The sequence below is a fragment of the Erinaceus europaeus genome, chromosome 3 (genome assembly GCF_950295315.1).
Source record: "Erinaceus europaeus chromosome 3, mEriEur2.1, whole genome shotgun sequence".
In the NCBI taxonomy this organism is placed as follows: Eukaryota; Metazoa; Chordata; class Mammalia; order Eulipotyphla; family Erinaceidae; genus Erinaceus; species Erinaceus europaeus.
In genome coordinates this window covers 125,724,267-125,742,890 of record NC_080164.1, presented here as the reverse complement: position 1 = coordinate 125,742,890, position 18,624 = coordinate 125,724,267, and the positions used below count along the sequence as shown (strand labels likewise).

Below are 18,624 nucleotides of genomic sequence, written 5' to 3'. Positions count from 1 at the left end.
TAACTACAACAATAAAACAACAAGGGCAACAAAAGGGAATAAATAAATAAAATAAATATTAAAAAAAAAAGAAATCTGCTTCCCATCCTCCAGATGAATAGCTTTGCTTTGATAAACTTAGGTTGCATTAATTTCTCCTTGAGGCTGAGGATAGGAGAAGGGAAGATGTTGCTGGCTTAACAGGTGGAATACCTTACATTCCTGAAAGCTTGGGTGTAGTCCCCAGTACTTCATATGACCAGAGCAATCTCTCTCTCTTGCTGTTTCTCAGAAAATAAATAAATCTACGTTTAATTTATCCCAGAGTTACTTCGTTTTTTCTCTCCAGAGATTCTTGCAATCTTTTCTATTTAGTACTAGAACTATCATGATTTCCTTTGCAGTACTGCTTCTATTAAATTGGAGGCCTGGGTGACTGAAATTTGACATTCTGGTGTGTGTTTTATCATAGTACATTTTCACATGTGGTTTCTAACATATTTTGAAGCAGTTCCTTTGTTTATTGTCACTCAGGGCCTCTCTTCCACATAAGGAACAGGTGATCCAGAGACCAGGGAATCTTTTTCTTATAGCCTAGTTCTTACTATTTTCACCAGTAGTCTGACACTGTCTGCATTAGCAGATCCCGTTTTCCCCTTTGTTTTAAAAATGTTTTCAGTGTTAACTTTCAAAATTTTATTGTAGCTCAGTGTGTAAAACATAGGACATGCATGTATGAGGTCCCAGGTTCAAAGTTCAGTGTCAAATATGCAAGAGCAATGTTCTGGTACTTTTCTCTAGTAATATGTTAAGGTATTTTGAAACTATTAGTTATTGGTTTGCTGTTGACTGTATTCATCAAACTTCTATTGCAGTGCTTGATAACAAGCAACTCCTGAAACAATGACTTAGAATGGAAGTGGTTTATTCAAGTCTTACATGTCTGAGGCTGACTGGTTGGCTCAGTGAGTGAGGCTGGACTCCAACCTTCTGTTCACATATCACCATTTCAGGAGCTCAGCTAAAGGACCAACATGCTCTTCTCTTGGCAGAGTGTGGTTGGCAGAACCTAGCCAGGCTTCTGAAGTCCTCAACTCAAAATTGGGACACTGCAATTTTAAATACTCTCTATTGGTCAAGTCAAATCACTTGGCCAAGCCTGGCATCTGTATGTGGAACTATTTTCCTCTTATGGGGAGGCATGGTGTGTTGGTTTGCCTCACGGTTATAGAGCCTAGAAGTCTGAGATCAAGGCATCAGCAAAACTGATTTCTTCTAAATTCTCTCTCCTTAGCTTGTAGGTAAATATTCTTTCTCTGTGTCTTCACAAGTCTTTGTGTCCTAATATCATCTTCTTTTTTTAAAAAAAAAAAGACATTTCTCTCTTTTAAATCATTTATTTATTTTTGGATAGAGACAGAAATTGAGGAGTAGGAATATATATAGAGAGGGAAAAGACAGATAGATAGATACCTGCAGGCCTGCTTTACCACTTGTGAAGTTTTCCCCATGCAGGTGGGGGCAAGGACTTGAACCCCGGTCCTTGTGCACTGTAATGTATGTACTTAACCAGGTGTGCCACCGCCTGGCCACTTTAATGTCTTCTTATATGGCCATCACTCAGGTTGGATAACAATCTCATTTAATTTTAGACATTTCTTTAAAACCATATTTCCAAATATAGTCACATTCTAAATTGCTAGGGATTCTAATTTAAACTTGCAAATTGATGAGGGGGTATAATTTCAACCTATGATACACAGTGGTGTAGGGAGGGAGGGAGACAGAGAAGGGCTGAAAATAAAGAGTTCCTTAAACATTAACCTCAACTTCCTCAGCTAAGCAGTTCTATGTTTTGTGGGATCAAGTGGAGAAATGCATGTGACACCCTTGGTGGTGGAAGGCATGGGGTGGATGTGATACTTCTGCAAATGAATGCATCCAACAAACTATTGCAGTCCTGTCTTCCTGTTCTTTTATGTGAGCAAATAGGAGGGGCTGGATGGTGGAGCACCAGGTTAAAAGCACATAGTAAAATGCAAGGACCTGCACAAGGATCCAGGTTTGAACCCCCAGCTCCCTACCTGTAAGGGGGTTGCTTCGCAAGTGATGAAGCAGGTCTGCAGGTGTCTGTCTTTCTCTTTGGAGCTCCAGTGGCGCAATTGGTTAGTACACGGTACTTACACAGCAAATAGGGAGTGACCTAGCTTCTATGTAGTAGTGATTAGTCAGGGGAGTCTTTGTGCTCAAACTGATAGGGCTTTTCAGGGACTCAGTCTATGACCTTAGTGACACCATCTTTCTACCCATGAGCTGTGAGAATAGCATTCTTTCTGTAACAGATATTTTCAGAAGAGCTTTTATAATATAAGGAGGTTGTGGGGTTCATGTTGATATCAATCACTGTGGCCCTTTCCTCCGGGGACAGTAGCCGAAAGCAAGCCTGTGAAAAATGTAAGCGGTCTAGGAGGTGAGAGTACTGATCCAGCCATTTTTACCTCTGTGTTCAGAGCCATCTGTCTTCTACTTTGTAAATATCCTTTCGACTTTCTCCTCTAGGATATTGTGTTAAAGAATGGTACTGAGACCTTTGACTCCTGGATGAAGCCCCCCCTGCCTGTGTATTCCCAGTTCTATTTCTTCAATGTCACCAACCCAGAGGAGATCCTCAAAGGGGAGATCCCTCGGTTAGAAGAAGTGGGACCATACACCTACAGGTGAGTCCTTCTCCCTGTCTAGCTGGAAAGGTGGACTGAGCCTACAGTCTGGGTCTTGTTTTCTTCAGAAGGGGGGTAAAGGGGGAAAAGAGATATATGGATTTTCTTTATGTCTAAAACTCTCCTGACATTTGACTCAAGCCTGTGAAAAAGCAGCTTTGTGGACAGGGCCCAGTGTCTGTCTGCTGTGTTCAGAATTGCTGCTGCCTCTTTTTGAGTTCATAGAAGTGGTTATTGATCCATAAAGAGCTCCCCAGCCCCAGCCCTTTTAAAAATGTTTGGCAACTTTTAGTGCCTTTCCATATTTTCTTTTCTTTTCTTTTTCCCCCAGATCCCACCCACAAAGGGAAAGCTCCACAAATGGTAAAGCAGCGCTGCAGGTGCTCCCCCATCTCCCTCCCTATCCTCCCCTCCTCCCTAGAATGCTCTGTCTCTACCAAATAAAATATTTTTATAATTAAATAGTATTTAAGTTAGGTCAGGCTAAGCTGTTATATCCCAGAGGTTATATGTATCAAATATATATTTGATTTAGTGCCACTTTCAACTTAACTATGTAACTTTCAACTTAAGTTGAGGAAACTGTACACAAATACTTTATCTGACATAATGTTCAATTACCATAAACCATCCTTCTTAATTAAAAAGATAAAGCAAGCCATAACAATAGAAAAATTGGTGAAATACACAAACGAACAAATAAAAAGGGATCCACCATTACAACAGTCATCAGAAAAATGGAAATTCATGAGATGGAACAACTAGAATAGCTTTTTTTAAAAAAAGGAAGCATATTGAAGATTGGCAGACTAGGTAATCTTGGAATTCTCTTGCAATTATGGAAGCAGTGTAAGTGGTACAAACATTTCAGAAATGTATTTGGCAGTATTTATTGGAATTGAACATCTGTATATGTAAGCAAACAATTCCATTACCAAGTATAGATCCAAAACACATGTGTACTTAATTTTTACAACAAAAGACGTGTACTAGGATGTTCACTGGACTAACATTCATTATTAGTGAATAAACTATACTTACAAGATGGAATACTGTAAGGCCAAAAGAATGAAGACAGTAGCCATGAAATCAAAATATCATGTGGGAGTCAGATAGTAGTGCAGCAGGTTAAGCACATGTGGCGCAAAGCTCAAGGACCAGTGTAAGGATCCCATTTCAAGCCACCGGCTTCCCACATGCAAAGGAGTCACTTCACAGGTGCTGAAGCAGGTCTGCAGGTGTCTTTCTCTCACCCTCTCTATCTTCCCCTCCTCTTTCCACTTCTCTCTGTCCTAACAATGATGACATCAATAACAACAATAATAGCTACAACAACAATAAAAAACAAGGGCAACAAAAGGAAAAATAAGTCAAGTAAAAATAACATGCGATAATATATTAGTGTTGAGCAAAATGGTCAAACTTAATAGATTATAGTTTCATTTACATAAACTCTGAAGTATAGTAGAATCAAAATAACAATTATGCTTGGTAGGGAAATAGGAATGAGGGGAAGATAGGACTCAGGACTTTGTGACATACTGTTAATAATCTGCTTCTTGTTAAAGTGCTCGTTTTATGTGTATGTTCATTGTCTAAGAATCCAACAAAAACTACCATAGGCAGAGGGTAGATAGCATAATGGTTATGCAAAGAGACTCTCCTGCCTGAAGCTCCAAAGTCCTAGGTATTTTAAGAAGTTTAAACAGTTGGGAGTCCAGCGGTAGCGCAGTGGGTTAAGCGCACTTGGAGCAAAGCAAAAGGACCAGGGGAAGGATCCCATCCTGGCTCCCCACCTGCAGGGGAGTGGCTTCACAAGCTGTGAAGCAGGTCTGCAGGTGTCGATCTTTCTCTCCCCCTCTCAGTCTTCCCCTCCTCTCTCCATTTCTCTCTGTCCTATCCAACAATAACAACATCAATAATTACAACAATAAAACAATAAGGGTAACAAAAGGGAATAAATAAATATTAAGAAAAAGTTTAAACAGTTTATCAAGTATGATTTTTTATCTTTTAAAAATTTATTTATTGGAGAATTAATGTTTTACATTCAATAGTAAATACAATAGTTTGAACATGCATAACATTTCCCAGTTTTCCATATAACAATACAACCCCCACAAGGTCCTCTGTCATCCTTCTTGGATCTGTATTCTCCCACCCACCCACCCACTCCAGAGTCTTTAACTTTGGTGCAATAGGCTAATTCCATTTCAGATTCTACTTGTGTTTACTCTTCTGAACTTGTTTTCAATTTCTGCCTGAGAGTGAGATCATCCCATATTCATCCTTCTGTTTCTGACTTATTTCACTTAACATGATTTCTTGAAGCACCATCCAAGATCAGCTGAAAACAGTGAAGTCATCATTTTTTGTAGCTGAGTAATATTCCATTGTGTATATAGACCACAACTTGCTCAGCCACTCATCTGTTGTTGGATACCTGGGTTGCTACCAAGTTTTGGCTATTACAAATTATGCTGCCAAGAACATATGTGTACACAGATATTTTTGGATAGGTGTGTTGGGTTCCTTAGGATATATCCCAGGAGAGGAATTGCAAGATCATAGGGTAGGTCCATTTCTAGCATTCTGAGAGTTCTCCAGACTGTTCTACACAGAGGATGGACCTATTTACATTCCAACCAGCAGCGCAGGAGGGTTCCTTTGACCCCACAACCTCTCCAGCATCTGCTGCTGTTACCTTTTCTGATGTATGACATTCTCACAGGAGTGAAGTGGTATCTCATCGTTGTCGTGACCTGCATTTCTCTGACAATCAAAGACTTGGAGCATTTTTTCATGTGTTTCTCAGCCTTTTGGGTCTCTTCTGTGGTGAATATTCTGTCCATGTGCTCTCCCCATTTTTGGATGGGGTCATTTGTTTTCTTGTTGTTGAGTATGGCAAGCTCTTTATATATATTGGTTATTAAACTCTTATCTGATGTATGGCATGTAAAGATCTTCTCTCACTCTGTGAGGGGTCTCTTGGTTTGGGTAGTGGTTTCTTTTGCTGTGCAGAAGCTTTTTAATTTGATATAGTCCCATAGGTTTATATGTGCATTAGTCTTCTTTGTAATTGGATTTGTTTCATTGAAGATGTCTTTAAAATTTATGCGGAAAAGAGTTCTGCCAATATTTTCCTCTAAGTATCTAATAGTTTGTAATCTAACATCCAAGTCCTTGATCCACTTGGAATTTACTTTTGTGTTTGGTGAAATAAAGTGGTTTAGTTTCATTCTTCTGCATGTTTCAAACCAGTTTTTACAACACCATTTGTTGAAGAAACTCTGCTTTCCCCATTTAATAGTCTGGGCACCTATGTCGAAGATTAGATGTCCATAGGTGTGGGGGCTTACTTCTGGGCTCTCAACTTCTGGTTTTTCTATGTATACTATCATGTCATCTGCAAATAGGGAGAGTTTGGCTTCTTCTCTTCCAATCTGTATTCCTTTAATTCCTTGGTCCTGCCTGATTGCTATGGCAAGAACTTCCAACACGGGGGTCGGGCGGTGGCGCAGTGGGTTAAGCGCATGTGGTGCAAAGCGCAGGGACCGGCGTAAGGATCCGGGTTCGAGCCCCCCGGCTCCCCACCTGCAGGGGAGTCGCTTCACAGGCGGTGAAGCAGGTCTGTAGGTGTCTATCTTTCTCTCCCCTTCTCTGTCTTCCCCTCCTCTCTCCATTTCTCTCTATCCTATCCAACAGCGAATTGTATCAACAAGGGCAATAATAATAACCACAACGAAGCTACAACAAGGGCAACAAAAGGGGGGAAAAAAATGGCCTCCAGGAGTGGTGGATTCATGGTGCAGGCACCGAGCCCAGCAATAACCCTGGAGGGGGAAAAAAAAAAAAATCACAAAAAAAAAAAAAAAAAGAACTTCCAACACTATGTTGAATAGTAATGGTGATAGTGGGCATCCCTGTCTAGTACCTGATCTGAGGGGAAATGCTTCCAGTTTTTCACCATTGAGTATGATGCTGGCTGTAGGTTTGCTATATATAGACTCCACTATCTTCAGGAATTTACCATCTATTCCCATTTTTTGTAGTGTTTTGATCGTAAAGGGATGTTGGATTTTGTCAAATGCTTTCTCTGCATGTATTGATATGACCATGTGGTTTTTGGTCTTGCTTTTATTGATGTAGTGGATCACGTTGGTTGATTTCTGTATATTCAACCAACCTTGTATGCCTGGGATAAACCCCACTTGGTCATGATGAACAATCTTTTTAATATACTGCTGTATCCGGTTGGCTAGTGTTTTGTTCAATATTTTAACATCTATGTTCATCAGAGATATTGGTCTGTAGTTTTCTTTTTTGGTTGTGTCCTTGTCTGCTTTTGGTATCAGAGTGATGTTGGCTTCATAGAAGCTGGCAGGGAGTATTCCAGTGTCTTCAGTGTTCTGGAAGACTTTTAAAAGTAGAGGTATTAGTTCTTCTTTGAAAGTTTTTGTAGAATTCATTTATAAAACCATCTGGCACAGGACTTTTATTTTGGGGAATATTTTTGATAACTGTTTCAATTTCATTAGCTGTGATGGGCCTGTTCATGTTATCTACTTCCTCTTCACTTAGTTTTGGAAGTTCGTAGGTATCTAGGAAATCATCCATTTCTTCCAGGTTCTCTAGCTTGGTGGCATATAGTTGTTCATAGAAGCCTCACATGATATGTTGAATTTCTGCAGTGTGTGTTGTGATATCTCCTCTTTCTCTTATAATCTGATTTATTTGGACCTTCTCCCTTTTTTGTTTTGTGAGTCTGGCTAAAGGTTTGTCAATTTTGTTCACTCTTTTGAAGAACCAATATTTACTTTCGTTGATCTTTTGTATGGTTTCCTTATTTTCAATGTTATTGATTTCTGCCTTAACTTTAGTGATTTCTGCCCTTCTGGTTGCTTTAGGGCTCCTTTGTTGTTCTTCTTCTAGGTCTTTAAGGTGTGCAATCAGGCTGTTTATTTGTCCTTTTTCTTGTTTCCTGATGTGTGCTTGTATGGCTATGAACTTCACTTTCATTACTGCCTTAGCTGTGTCCCAAATATTTTGATAGCTTGTGTCTTCATTTTCATTGAACTCCTGAAACATTTTGATGTCTTCCTTTATTTCCTCTTTGACCCAGTAGTTGTTAAGGAGTATACTGTTGAGCTTCCACATTTTGGGACTACTACTAATCTTTTGTTGATTGTTAAGTGTTAGTTTAATTCCACTGTGGTCTAAGAAGATGCTTAGGATTATTTCAATGCTCTTGAATTTGCTGATGCTGTCTTTGTGGCCTAACATATGGTCTGTCCTTGAGAATGACTCATATGGACTTGAGTAAAATGTGTATTCCAGTTTCTTGGGATGCATAACTCTCAAAATTACCAATAGTTCTAGTTCATCTATCTCCTCATTTAGCTTCCTCATGTCTTTATTGATTTTCTGCCTGGATGATCTGTCAAGTTGAGAGAGTGGGGTGTTGAAGTCCCCCACTATGACTGTGTTACTGTTAATATATTGCTGTAGCTCTTTCCTTAGATGTTTGATGTATTTAGATGGCTTCTCATTGGGTGCATAGATGTTAATAAGTGTTAAATCCTCTTGATTGACTGATCCTCTGAGCATTAAGTAGTATCCATCTGTATCTTTTCTAATTTTATTTATTTTAAAGTCTATCGTGTCAGATATGAGAATATCTGTTCCTGCTCTTTTTTGTGGGCCATGGGGTAGTTTTCCATTCTTTCACTTTGAGTCTGTGTTTGTCTTGTTGAGTTAGGTGGGTTAACTCTAGACAGCTTATCGTTGGGTTGTGGTTTTTGATCCATCTTCCTACTCTGTGTTTTTTAATAGGTGAATTCAGGCCATTGACATTTATTGATATCAAAGATTGAAGATATCTTAAGGACATTCTTGTAGAGTTTTAGAGTGTTCTGATATATGGCTTATTTATAGTGGTCTGATTGTTTATGGTGGGGACCTTTCAGAACTTCTTTCAGGGCAGGCTTGGTGATAGTTGATTCCTTCAACTGTTGCTTGTCTGAGAAGGTTTTTATGCCTCCATCTAGTCTGAATGGCAGTCTAGCAGACTACAGTAGTCTTGGTTGAAAGCCTTTCTCATTGAGCACTCGATAGATAACTTGCCATTCTCTTCTGGCCTGTAGTGTTTGTCTGAAGTCTGCTGCTAATTTTATGGGTTTTCTTCTGTGATTTTTTTTCTCTTGCAGCCTTCAGGATCCTTTCTTTATCCTCTTGCAGCCTTCAGGATCCTTTCCTTATCCTTATTCCTTTCCATTCTAAATATGATGTGTTTTGGTGTCTTTAAATATGGGTTAATTCTGTTTGAGACCCTCTGGGCTTCTTGAATCTTTATGTCTTTGATGTTATCTAGACTAGAGAAGTTTTCAGCAATTATGTCCTGAAGAATGCTTTCTTCCCCTCCCTCTCTTTCTTCTTCTGGTAAACCAATAGTGTGTATATTATTTCTTTTGAAGTCATCCCATATGTCTCTGTTGTTGTTTTCTGTATCTCTTAATCTCTTTTTGAGATCTCTTACTTCTATTTTAGTTGTCTCTAATTCATCCTCAATGTTGCTAATTCTGTCTTTAGCCTCATTTATTCTATTCTCCTTCCCCTCTACTGTTTTCTGGAGTTCATCTATTTTGTTACCCTGTTCTGATACTGTTTTAGCTTGTTCAGCTAGTTGTGTTCTTAGCTCAGCTATTTCAGCTTTCAGCTCTTTAGTAACCTTGATATAATTAGTGTTTTTTTTCCAGAGTCTCATTTGTTGTTTCTGCATTTCTGATGACAATTCTTTCAAACTCTTTACTCACTCCTGTGATTATTTACTTACCTAGTGTTTGGATGTTGACCTCATTATTTTGTGCTTCACCCTTTGGGGGTCTTTTAGCTGTACTCTTGTCCTGGTTTATTTCTTCTTGTTGGTTTAACCATTTTATATATTATGTTATGAGGTCCCTCTCTCAGTACTTTTCAGTTTACTGATCACTTGCCTGGATTGACTTGTGTCTAAGTAAGTTACTTAAAGTGTTCACAGTTGTGGAAGTTGACAGTTGTTTCAATAGTATTTTAATCCCTGAGTTGGAGCACAGTAGCTTAAAGGCTCTTTTGTTCTTTTTCTTCCCTGTAGGCTATGGGAGCCTGAGAGCTTTTAATCTATAAGTAGGCTTCTTAGCTTAATTTCTCACTCCTGAACAAGAGATAAAGCAGGGTGGGGCAGAGATAATGCAGTGGTTATGCAAAGAGACTTTCACAGCCCCATAGCTAGGCCACCGAGGTATAGATCTTCTCCTGAGTTTCTTGGTTAGTTCTCTGTCCCCTGGTGTCAGCACAGGGCCTCCCTGCCGCTGCTCCAGATTCTGAGAGCAATAGCAATGGTGACTCACGGTTACATTTGGTAAGTCTCAGGAAAGTCCTCTCCTACCTTTAGCCGTCTTTTTGTTGGTGAAACAGACTGGAGGTGGTTTCTCAACTGATAAACTGTCCGACTGTTACCGTCCAACATGTGTTTACACTAACCGGTGATTTGGTCGTTCTATTCCTGTCTTGTTGTGGGCCAGGTGATCTCCTTTGGTATTGCTAGTTGATCCAGGATAGGAGAGGAGAGAAACACAGCTGCTGCTGCTCCATAGCCCCACCTCCGAAAGTCCTCCAAATTATTATCTTTAGGGTCATCAAGTATGATTTTCATTACAATCAAATACTTTAAAAATTAAAATTAACTCACTAATTAACTTCCCATATTTTCTGACCCCACATGGGTTTAAACCAGTTTTCTGAATGCCTAGTCAGTCTGCAGATAAACCTTTCTGTCTCAGTCACTCCTCACCACTCCTCCTGTGAGCTATAATTGACCAGAATGGATGACCAGAGTCCTGGGGGGTTGGAAAAATTACTTTGGCTGTTTGTTTATTTAAGATTAGTTGAGAAAGGCTTGTGGGGAAATCATGGATAGAACAGATCTCCTATTAGAACATCCCCTTTTCCCTGTGACAGGTGCACACACACCCCATACTGTTTCCAAAAGGTATCTCTCTCCATATTAAAAAAAAAAAAAAGAAAGAAAGAAAGCCAGGGTATAGATAGCATAATGGTTATGCAAAGAGATTCATACCTGAAGCTCCAAAGTCCCAGGTTCAATCCCCTGCACTACCATAAGCTAGGGCTGAGCAGTGCCCTGGTAAAAAAAAAAAAAAAGAGAAAACAGAAAGCAGACAGTGTCTTCAGAACTGTAAACTGTAAAAAAGTGACTGACTCACACTTGTGTTGAAAATAAAGTGCTCAAGCAGATGGGGAGGTGGCACAGTAGATAGAGTGTTGGACTCTCAAGCATGATGTCTCAAGTTCAACACCCACCATCACATATGCCAGAATGGTTTTCTGTTTCTCCTCTTTCCCACCTCCCCTCCCTACCCATTAATGAATAAATAAAATCTTGAGGAAAGAAAGATTTCTCAGTGTATGGGTGTTAACTGATTCCTTTATTATGAGTCAGTAGGTCTCTGGTGCTAGAGTTCCAGGATTAGAAGCACTGCCTTAGGTACTCTGGAATTGACTTGTCTGTTTGCACTCCTCCTGTTCCCAACACGGACTGACTCTTTGTGCCTCTAGTTTCTTATCTACAAAATGATAATAAAAATTACCTCTACTGCTGATTGTTTGAAGGACTCAGTGAGTCAGTATTTGACAAGTGCTTAAAGTAGTGCCTAGTACATAATTAGTGCTAATTAAGTGTCTGCTAGTATGATTAGTCTTTGTGAATTGTTTTAGTCCTCATAAATCAATATCTAGGATTATAATAATGAAGTATATTGAATTAAGAAAAAAAAAAGCAGTGGTCAGCAGCAACAACAAAAATACTTAGGTTTTTTTTTTTTGTATGTTAAGTTTTATTTGGCATATAAGCCCCCCTCCCACAAACTCTCCTTTTTAAAATTTCCTTGCCACCAGGGCTTCACTGGAACTTCATGCTTGAACAGTTCCACAGTTCCCAGTGATATATATATTCCCCAGACAGAGAGGGAGCAAGAAACAGTGAGAAGGAGAAGAGATACCACAGTACTATTTCACTTTTGTGAAGCGCTGGAGCCTGATCCCCTCACCCATAGTAAAGTGTGCACTATACTAGAGGAATCATCCCCTTGCTTCTTTTTTTTTTTTTTTCATTTATTGAGGAAATGTTGTAATACACAACTGTTGTCATGGAGATACAATCTCACATCTCCCCCAAATAGATGTCAGCACATCTTGTCCTCCACCAACTTGTCATCTTTCTTCACCACCATAGGGCACTGGGTCCCCAACCCTTTCAACTGGAGCCCAACTCCCATTTTGGAATCCTTCAATCTGCTGAAAAATACTATAGTTTATTGATGTTTCACCCTGTATTTTCCTTTACCTTTTATTGTAAGTCCTAATTATGAGTGAGATCATCCAATATATATCCTCCTTCTGGTTTGTATCTCTTAACATGATTCCCTCCAATACCATCCATGTTGCAGCAAAAGAGAATATCTCATATTTTATAGCTGAGTAGTATTCCACTGTGTGTATATATATATATATATATATATATATAAATATATATATATATAATATGTGTATACATTGGTCCCCCTCCTGCCCTCCCCTACTTCCTCTGCCTTTTCCTCTCCTTATCCCTGTCCTATATATATATAGGACAAGCAGGTCTGCAGGTGTCTATCTTTCTCTCCCCCTCTCTGTCTTCCCCTGCTCTCTCCATTACTCTCTGTCCTATCTAACAATGATGACATCAATAACAACAACAATAATAACTATAACAACAATAAAAAACAACAAGGGCAACAAAAGGGAAATAAGTTAATTAAAATATATATCCATTTTATAAATAAAAAAAGACTAAGTCTACCTAAAAAGTCCATTTTTTTTCCTACAAAATCTAGCTGTCTACTCAACCAGCTAGGCATGCTCAGCATTTGTACCTGTGACTTTCATTCCTGTACAACCACTCATTTTTAAGACCTTTTACTTCTTTTCTTAGATCTGGCTTGGCTCTTGGTTTCCCTGATTAAGTACTGTATTTTCAATGGAATTATCTTTGTCTGTGAGAGTTAAACCACAGCCTGGAATGTTTTATTCACTTATTCAAAAACTGTTCATTGAATACTGACTGTTCAGAGATGAAAGGACTTATTCTGGCCGCCCTGGTATACTAGGAAGAAAAACAGATATGCAAACCAGTTATTAATATGTACTCAGTCCTGCTGTACCAGAGTCACCTGCCAGGAAGAACATAGCCCAGTTAGGGAAAATCTCAGGAGGAAGTAGCCATGTTGGTAATGTCTCCTTGACTAGGAGACTGAGCACATTGTCTAGGAACTTGGAAATAATTTCAGTAGGGCCAGAACTGTTGCCATCAATATGATACCCACTAGCCATATGTGTCTGTTATATACTTGAAATGTGACTCGTCCCAAATTAGACTTCTGTAAGTGTGAAATGTTGGATTGCAAAATCAGACATTTAAAAAAAGTATGTAGGGAGTCGGGCTGTAGCGCAGCGGGCTAAGCGCAGGTGACGCAAAGCACAAGGACCGGCATAAGGATCCCGATTCGAACCCCGGCTCCACACCTGCAGGGGAGTCGCTTCACAGGCGGTGAAGCAGGTCTGCAGGTGTCTATCTTTCTCTCCTCCTCTCTGTCTTCCCCTCCTCTCTCCATTTCTCTCTGTCCTATCCAACAACAACAACAATAATAACTACAACAATAAAACAACAAGGGCAAGAAAAGGGAATAAATAAATAAAAATAAAATATAAAATATGATTTTAAAAAAGTATGTAAAGTGTTTCTCTGATAATTCTCAATATTGATTGCATACAAAATAACACTATTTGGATAGTGCTGGAGTAAAACACACAAACGCACACACACAAAGACACACACACACTTTAACCCAGCATACACTATCTCTTTTTACTTTTGAGTATATGATTGTTCACAAATCTTAAATTCCACAAGTGACTTGTGTTAAGGTCTTACTGTGTAGTTCTTTGAATAGAGAATAAAATTCTATGTTGAGTATAAAAGTGTTACAATTAAACAGGCTAGAAATATGAAAGAAGCCAGATTGTTATCTGTGAAGGCATGAGTGGGTGAAGGGGAGAGCAGACTGAACTGGTGACCCATGGCAGTGGGTGGAGACATATTGTAAAACTGAGGATGTCACCAAAAGGATGTGGCATATGCAGATGCAGCCCCTCACAAAGGAGACTGGTCTGGCTAGGTTTGAAACTCCTGGATCTGCTTCTTCATCTGCAAGCATCTCTGAGGATGTTTTTCTATGAGACAAGAGTGGAACGAGGGTTTTTTCAGGGAGTGAGGGTAAGGATGTGGAGAAAGAAGTGACCATGAATAAAGGGAAGCGCCCCCAGGGTTGTAGATGAAATTGCATCCCTCAATTCATATTTACCTGGCAGGCCAAGGACCATGATCATGAAGCTGGTTTTCCCAAGATTAAGCTTACCTATTGCACTTTGGGTTTGCTGACGCCTGCGATTTCCCCAAATGTGGGAAACATGACTGCATAATTTGTGATAGTGGGAGGACTCCATGCACACTCCACCCTGATATCTTTAATTCATAAAGATAGGATATGGTCTTTTCTTAACTGAGTTCTTAACTCAGAAACTTATGTAGACTGACCTCTGAGTTACTAGCTTGGAAGAATTATTTCTATAGTATAGAGTCTCAAATTGTTTAGATTTTGTTTGTATTTAGAAATATTTATGGATTCCATTCTATAGATTTTTTAGTAAGTACCCACCAGGAAGGGATGGCTGACAGGGAGGAAAGTTCTGTGAATAAGGGGGCTGGGGTTCACATTCTGATTCTTCTCCATGTTTCCTGTGTCCTTTTATGTAAAACCAAGGCAAAAATATTTGCTCTTTTGTACCACAGCTTGTTGGGAGGATGAAAAAAATTAGTGTGGGTAAGCCTTTTAAGAGTGCTAACCATTGCTATCATCACACATAATAAGATGCTCAGTGCTGGAGAATAATAAAGATTTATTTTTAAAAAGTCATTTTTATGTATGTTCTTGCTTAATATTTGCTTATCTGTTTTATTTTATTTTAAAATTGCTCTCAGGATTATGGCTAGAACCTGGTGCCTGCATAATAAATTCACTACTCCCAGCAACATTTCTCTTTCTTTCTTTCTTTCTTTTCCTCCTCCTCCTCCCCCTCCCCCTTTCACTCCCCCTCTTCGCCTTGCTCCTCCTCCCCCTTCCTCTCTCCTCCCTTTTTTTTCTTCCTTTCTTTTTTTTTTAATTTATTTATAAAAAAGGAAAGACTGACAAAACCATAGGATAAGAGGGGTATAGTTCCCACCACCAGAACTCCATATCCCATCCCCTTCCCTGATAGCTTTCCTATACATTAACCCTCTGGAAGTATGGGCCCAAGGTCATTGTGGGATGCAGAAGGCTGAAAGTTTGGCTTCTATAATTGCTTCCCCACTGAACATGGGTATTGACAGGTCAATCCATACTCCCAGCCTGCCTCTCTCTTTCTCTAGTGGGGCAGGGTTCTGGGGAATTGGAGCTCCAGGACTCATTGGTGGGGTTGTCTGTCCAGAGAAGTCTGGTTGGCATCCTGCTAACATCTGGAACTTGGTGGCTGAAAAGAGAGTTAACATATAAAGCCAAACAAGTTGTTGACTAATCATGAACCTAAAGACTGGAGGAGTGCAAATGAAGAGTTGGGGGTGGGGGATCTGTTTTGTAGATAGCTAGTAGGCATATATTTTTTTATTATTTAAGAAAGGAGACATTAACAAAACCATAGAATAAGAGGGGTATAGTTCCGCACAATTCCCATAACCCAATCTCCATATCTCATCTCCTCCCCTGATAGCCTTCCCATTCTCTGTCTCTCTGGGAGTATGGATCTAGGGTCATTGTGGGTTGCAGAAGGTGGAAGGTCTGGCTTCTGTAATTGCTTCCCCACTGAACATGGTCATTGACTGGTCGATCCCAGTCTGCTAGTAGGCATATTTTAATTATATTCCAAAAGGTCTGTGGCTGTACTAGTTTTTTGTTTGTTTGTTTGTTTTTTCCATGAGCCTGAAATCTGATATGCATGTGGATCCAAGTTATTGTCCAGGGAGATGTCATGGATGACAGAAGGACCAGAAAGCTGGATCAAGGAAGAGAGTAGCTCTCAAATATGGGGAAGGAGTATAAATATTGTTGCCTGTAAATTCCATCGATCTGATGTGATCTGGGGCCCATATTCAGCTTAGGAGCCTATGTGACCACTACATCCCGGTAGATCTGAGTTCACATTATGTGGTCATGAGTAGGAACGTTCTAAACTGCCCCAATATCAGGACCCATATTTCTCAGGTGTAGTATAGAGTATGTTGTCCAGCCTCCCTTTAGAGGATGGAACATTCTCTACTGTTGTTGATCCAAGTTGAAGGCAGGGTACTATGGGGGCCCACAAAGGGTCTATTTTGTCGTTGCTGATAGAGATGACCGGTAACAATGGAGAGAGTGATTTATTCGAGGTGTAGGTCCATCTTGTCTGTTTGGGAATCTCAGGACTTCCCAACTAGGGCCCCAGCTGATGGGGTGGTCTGACAGTGACTAAAGAGTTATCGTTAAAGTATGCCAGTCTCTTGCCCTTCTTCAGCTTTTTCAGTCCTTGCTTTGCTAAGCTTAGCTTTGGAGTGAGTGAGGGAAGTGTACTAGGAAGTAGGTGAGGAGAGTATCTAAGTCTAAGTGAACACTATTTCATTATGAACTTTATACTGACTCACTGCAGACTATTGTGTACTTTTGCTTCCAGGTATATATTTTGCCCTATTTATGGATACATATGAGCATATGCCCTATCTCATAGGACCTGGTCTATATCTAGGTTTTGGAACTTTGTTAGGAAGTAAACCACCTAGAGTGGAATTAGAGAATCCTATGAAAGGAAAGGTCTCACCTGAGTAATGAGGGTGAAGGGTTGACATTCCATGTCTGACGTCTCTGGACACAGTCCATCCCATACCCGTAGCCCAGTTTTAATTTTAAAACTAGAATGGATTTAAGAGGTAGAGGTTATATAAGCAGGTTTACTAGTTCATTTCAAGATTACCTTAAACTTCAAGATTATTCTTTCACAATCTAAATGGTGCCACTAAGTAGTTTGTGAGTGTTAAAGACATGGTACAGACCATCTGCACAAGCACTGGGTGAAGAAAGGCCTTGGGCAGCCATGTCCCCTAGTGCCTTCTTACCTGAGTTGGAATAATAAACATTTAGATGTGCTCTGTTTAGTAGAAATGTAATGTAGACCACATGAGTGATTTTAAGATTTTTCTATAGCTTGTTTAAGAAAATGCAGAGACAGGTAGACTTAATTTGAATACTATACTTTCATTTTACCCATTATAGAGAAATTAGTTATTTCAACCTGTAATCAATATAGGTAGTTAAGGAAGTATTTTACACTTTTTCAACTGTTTTTGAAACCTGATATGTACTTTTTTTTTTTCTTTATCCCTCCAAGATTATTGCTGGGGCTTGGTTCCTGCACTACGAATCCACTGCTCCCGGAGGCTGTTTTTCCCCTTTTGTTGCCCTTGTTGTTCTTGTTGTTGTTACTGCTGTCATCGTTGTTGGATAGGATAAAGAGAAATCGAGAGAGGACAGGAAGACAGAGAGGGGGAGAGAAAGATAGACACTTGTGAGCTGACCCCCCTGCAGGTGGGGAGCCAGGGGCTCAAAGCAGCATCCTGACTCCGGTCCTTGTGCTTTGCGCCACCCAGTCCCCAATCTGGTATGTACTTTATCCATGTGACACACCTCAGTTCAGGGGCTCAAGAGACACATGCATACCTTGACAGGCAACACAGATGCAGAATGGGAAGAAGGAAAACAAAACAGGGAGAGAAGGAACAAACACTGGAAATGAGTGAACATCTATGGACTAGTAGGATCAGAACTGACACGAGATGTTTGATAAACAGAATATCAAAGCATCGTATCATATAAGAGGCCCTGAGTTTGAGCTTGGGAACTCTATGGAAGGCACCAGGGGAATTCTATGGGTGATCAAGTGCTCTTGTGGTGTCTCTCCCTTTCTCTGCTCTCTCTCTCTAAATAAATTTTAAGAAAGAGAGAAATTGGGCCCAGGAGGCTGCTCAGTAGTATCAGTATGTGCAGGACCTTGAATTCATTCCCCAGCACCACAAAACAGCAAAGGTCAGATACTGTTTTTACTTACAGTGTTGATATTTTGTGCATCATGATTTTTTGCATTAATTTTGATTTTTAAAAATTGCTGTTAGAGGTTAAAAAATTGCTGTCTTAAGATATGCTGTGTCTTTATTACTGTTTGTCTTGACACCTCTAATATATTGTTCCCAAGACAAGCACCACTTAACCCTCCTCTCAGGCCTGGCACTGGGGGCAACTGTGTTCATGTTCTAGCATGAACCTTGCCTGTGTCTCAAAAACAAGACAAATGCTTCTAACTGTCCAGACTTTGGGCTTGCATTTTATTAAAATAATTTTCAGTGGGACCCAAGTTAGAGATTAAAAGACACTGGCAAAGAAATTGAAATTCCAACTAAATTATCAGCTGGGAATTTTTAAAGAAAGGAAGAAAAAATTCTAGTGCTGAAAGAAAGGGAAAACACTGCTATCATTAAAGCCATGCCTATTTTCAAACAAATGCTTTCCTTTTAGGGAACTCAGAAACAAAGGAGATATTCAGTTTGGAGGCAATGGAACAACAATAACTGCTGTTAGCAATAAGGCCTATGTTTTGGAACGAAATCTATCAGTTGGAGACCCTAATGTTGACTTAATTAGAACACTAAATATTCCTGCTGTGGTAAGTAGGCATTTGAAGTATTCTTACTGTAGATTTTAGAAGAAAGGGAAAAGCTAAG

The 18,624-nt window shown here is 39.7% G+C and overlaps 1 protein-coding gene and 1 non-coding gene across 2 annotated transcripts in view; both read left to right on the top strand.

Annotated features, from left to right (window-relative positions):
• The window catches only part of SCARB2 (scavenger receptor class B member 2), a 77,997-nt gene that overhangs the window by 29,107 nt on the left and 30,266 nt on the right, over window positions 1-18,624 (top strand). Inside the window, exons 2-3 of the mRNA XM_007519818.3 lie at window positions 2,539-2,696; window positions 18,419-18,566. Of these exons, the coding sequence (XP_007519880.1) occupies window positions 2,539-2,696; window positions 18,419-18,566 (306 nt within the window). The remainder of the gene's footprint in view (window positions 1-2,538; window positions 2,697-18,418; window positions 18,567-18,624) is intronic.
• On the top strand, window positions 14,139-14,299 carry LOC132537755 (U1 spliceosomal RNA). The gene has a single exon (XR_009549208.1). It is a non-coding gene; the product is annotated as a U1 spliceosomal RNA (small nuclear RNA).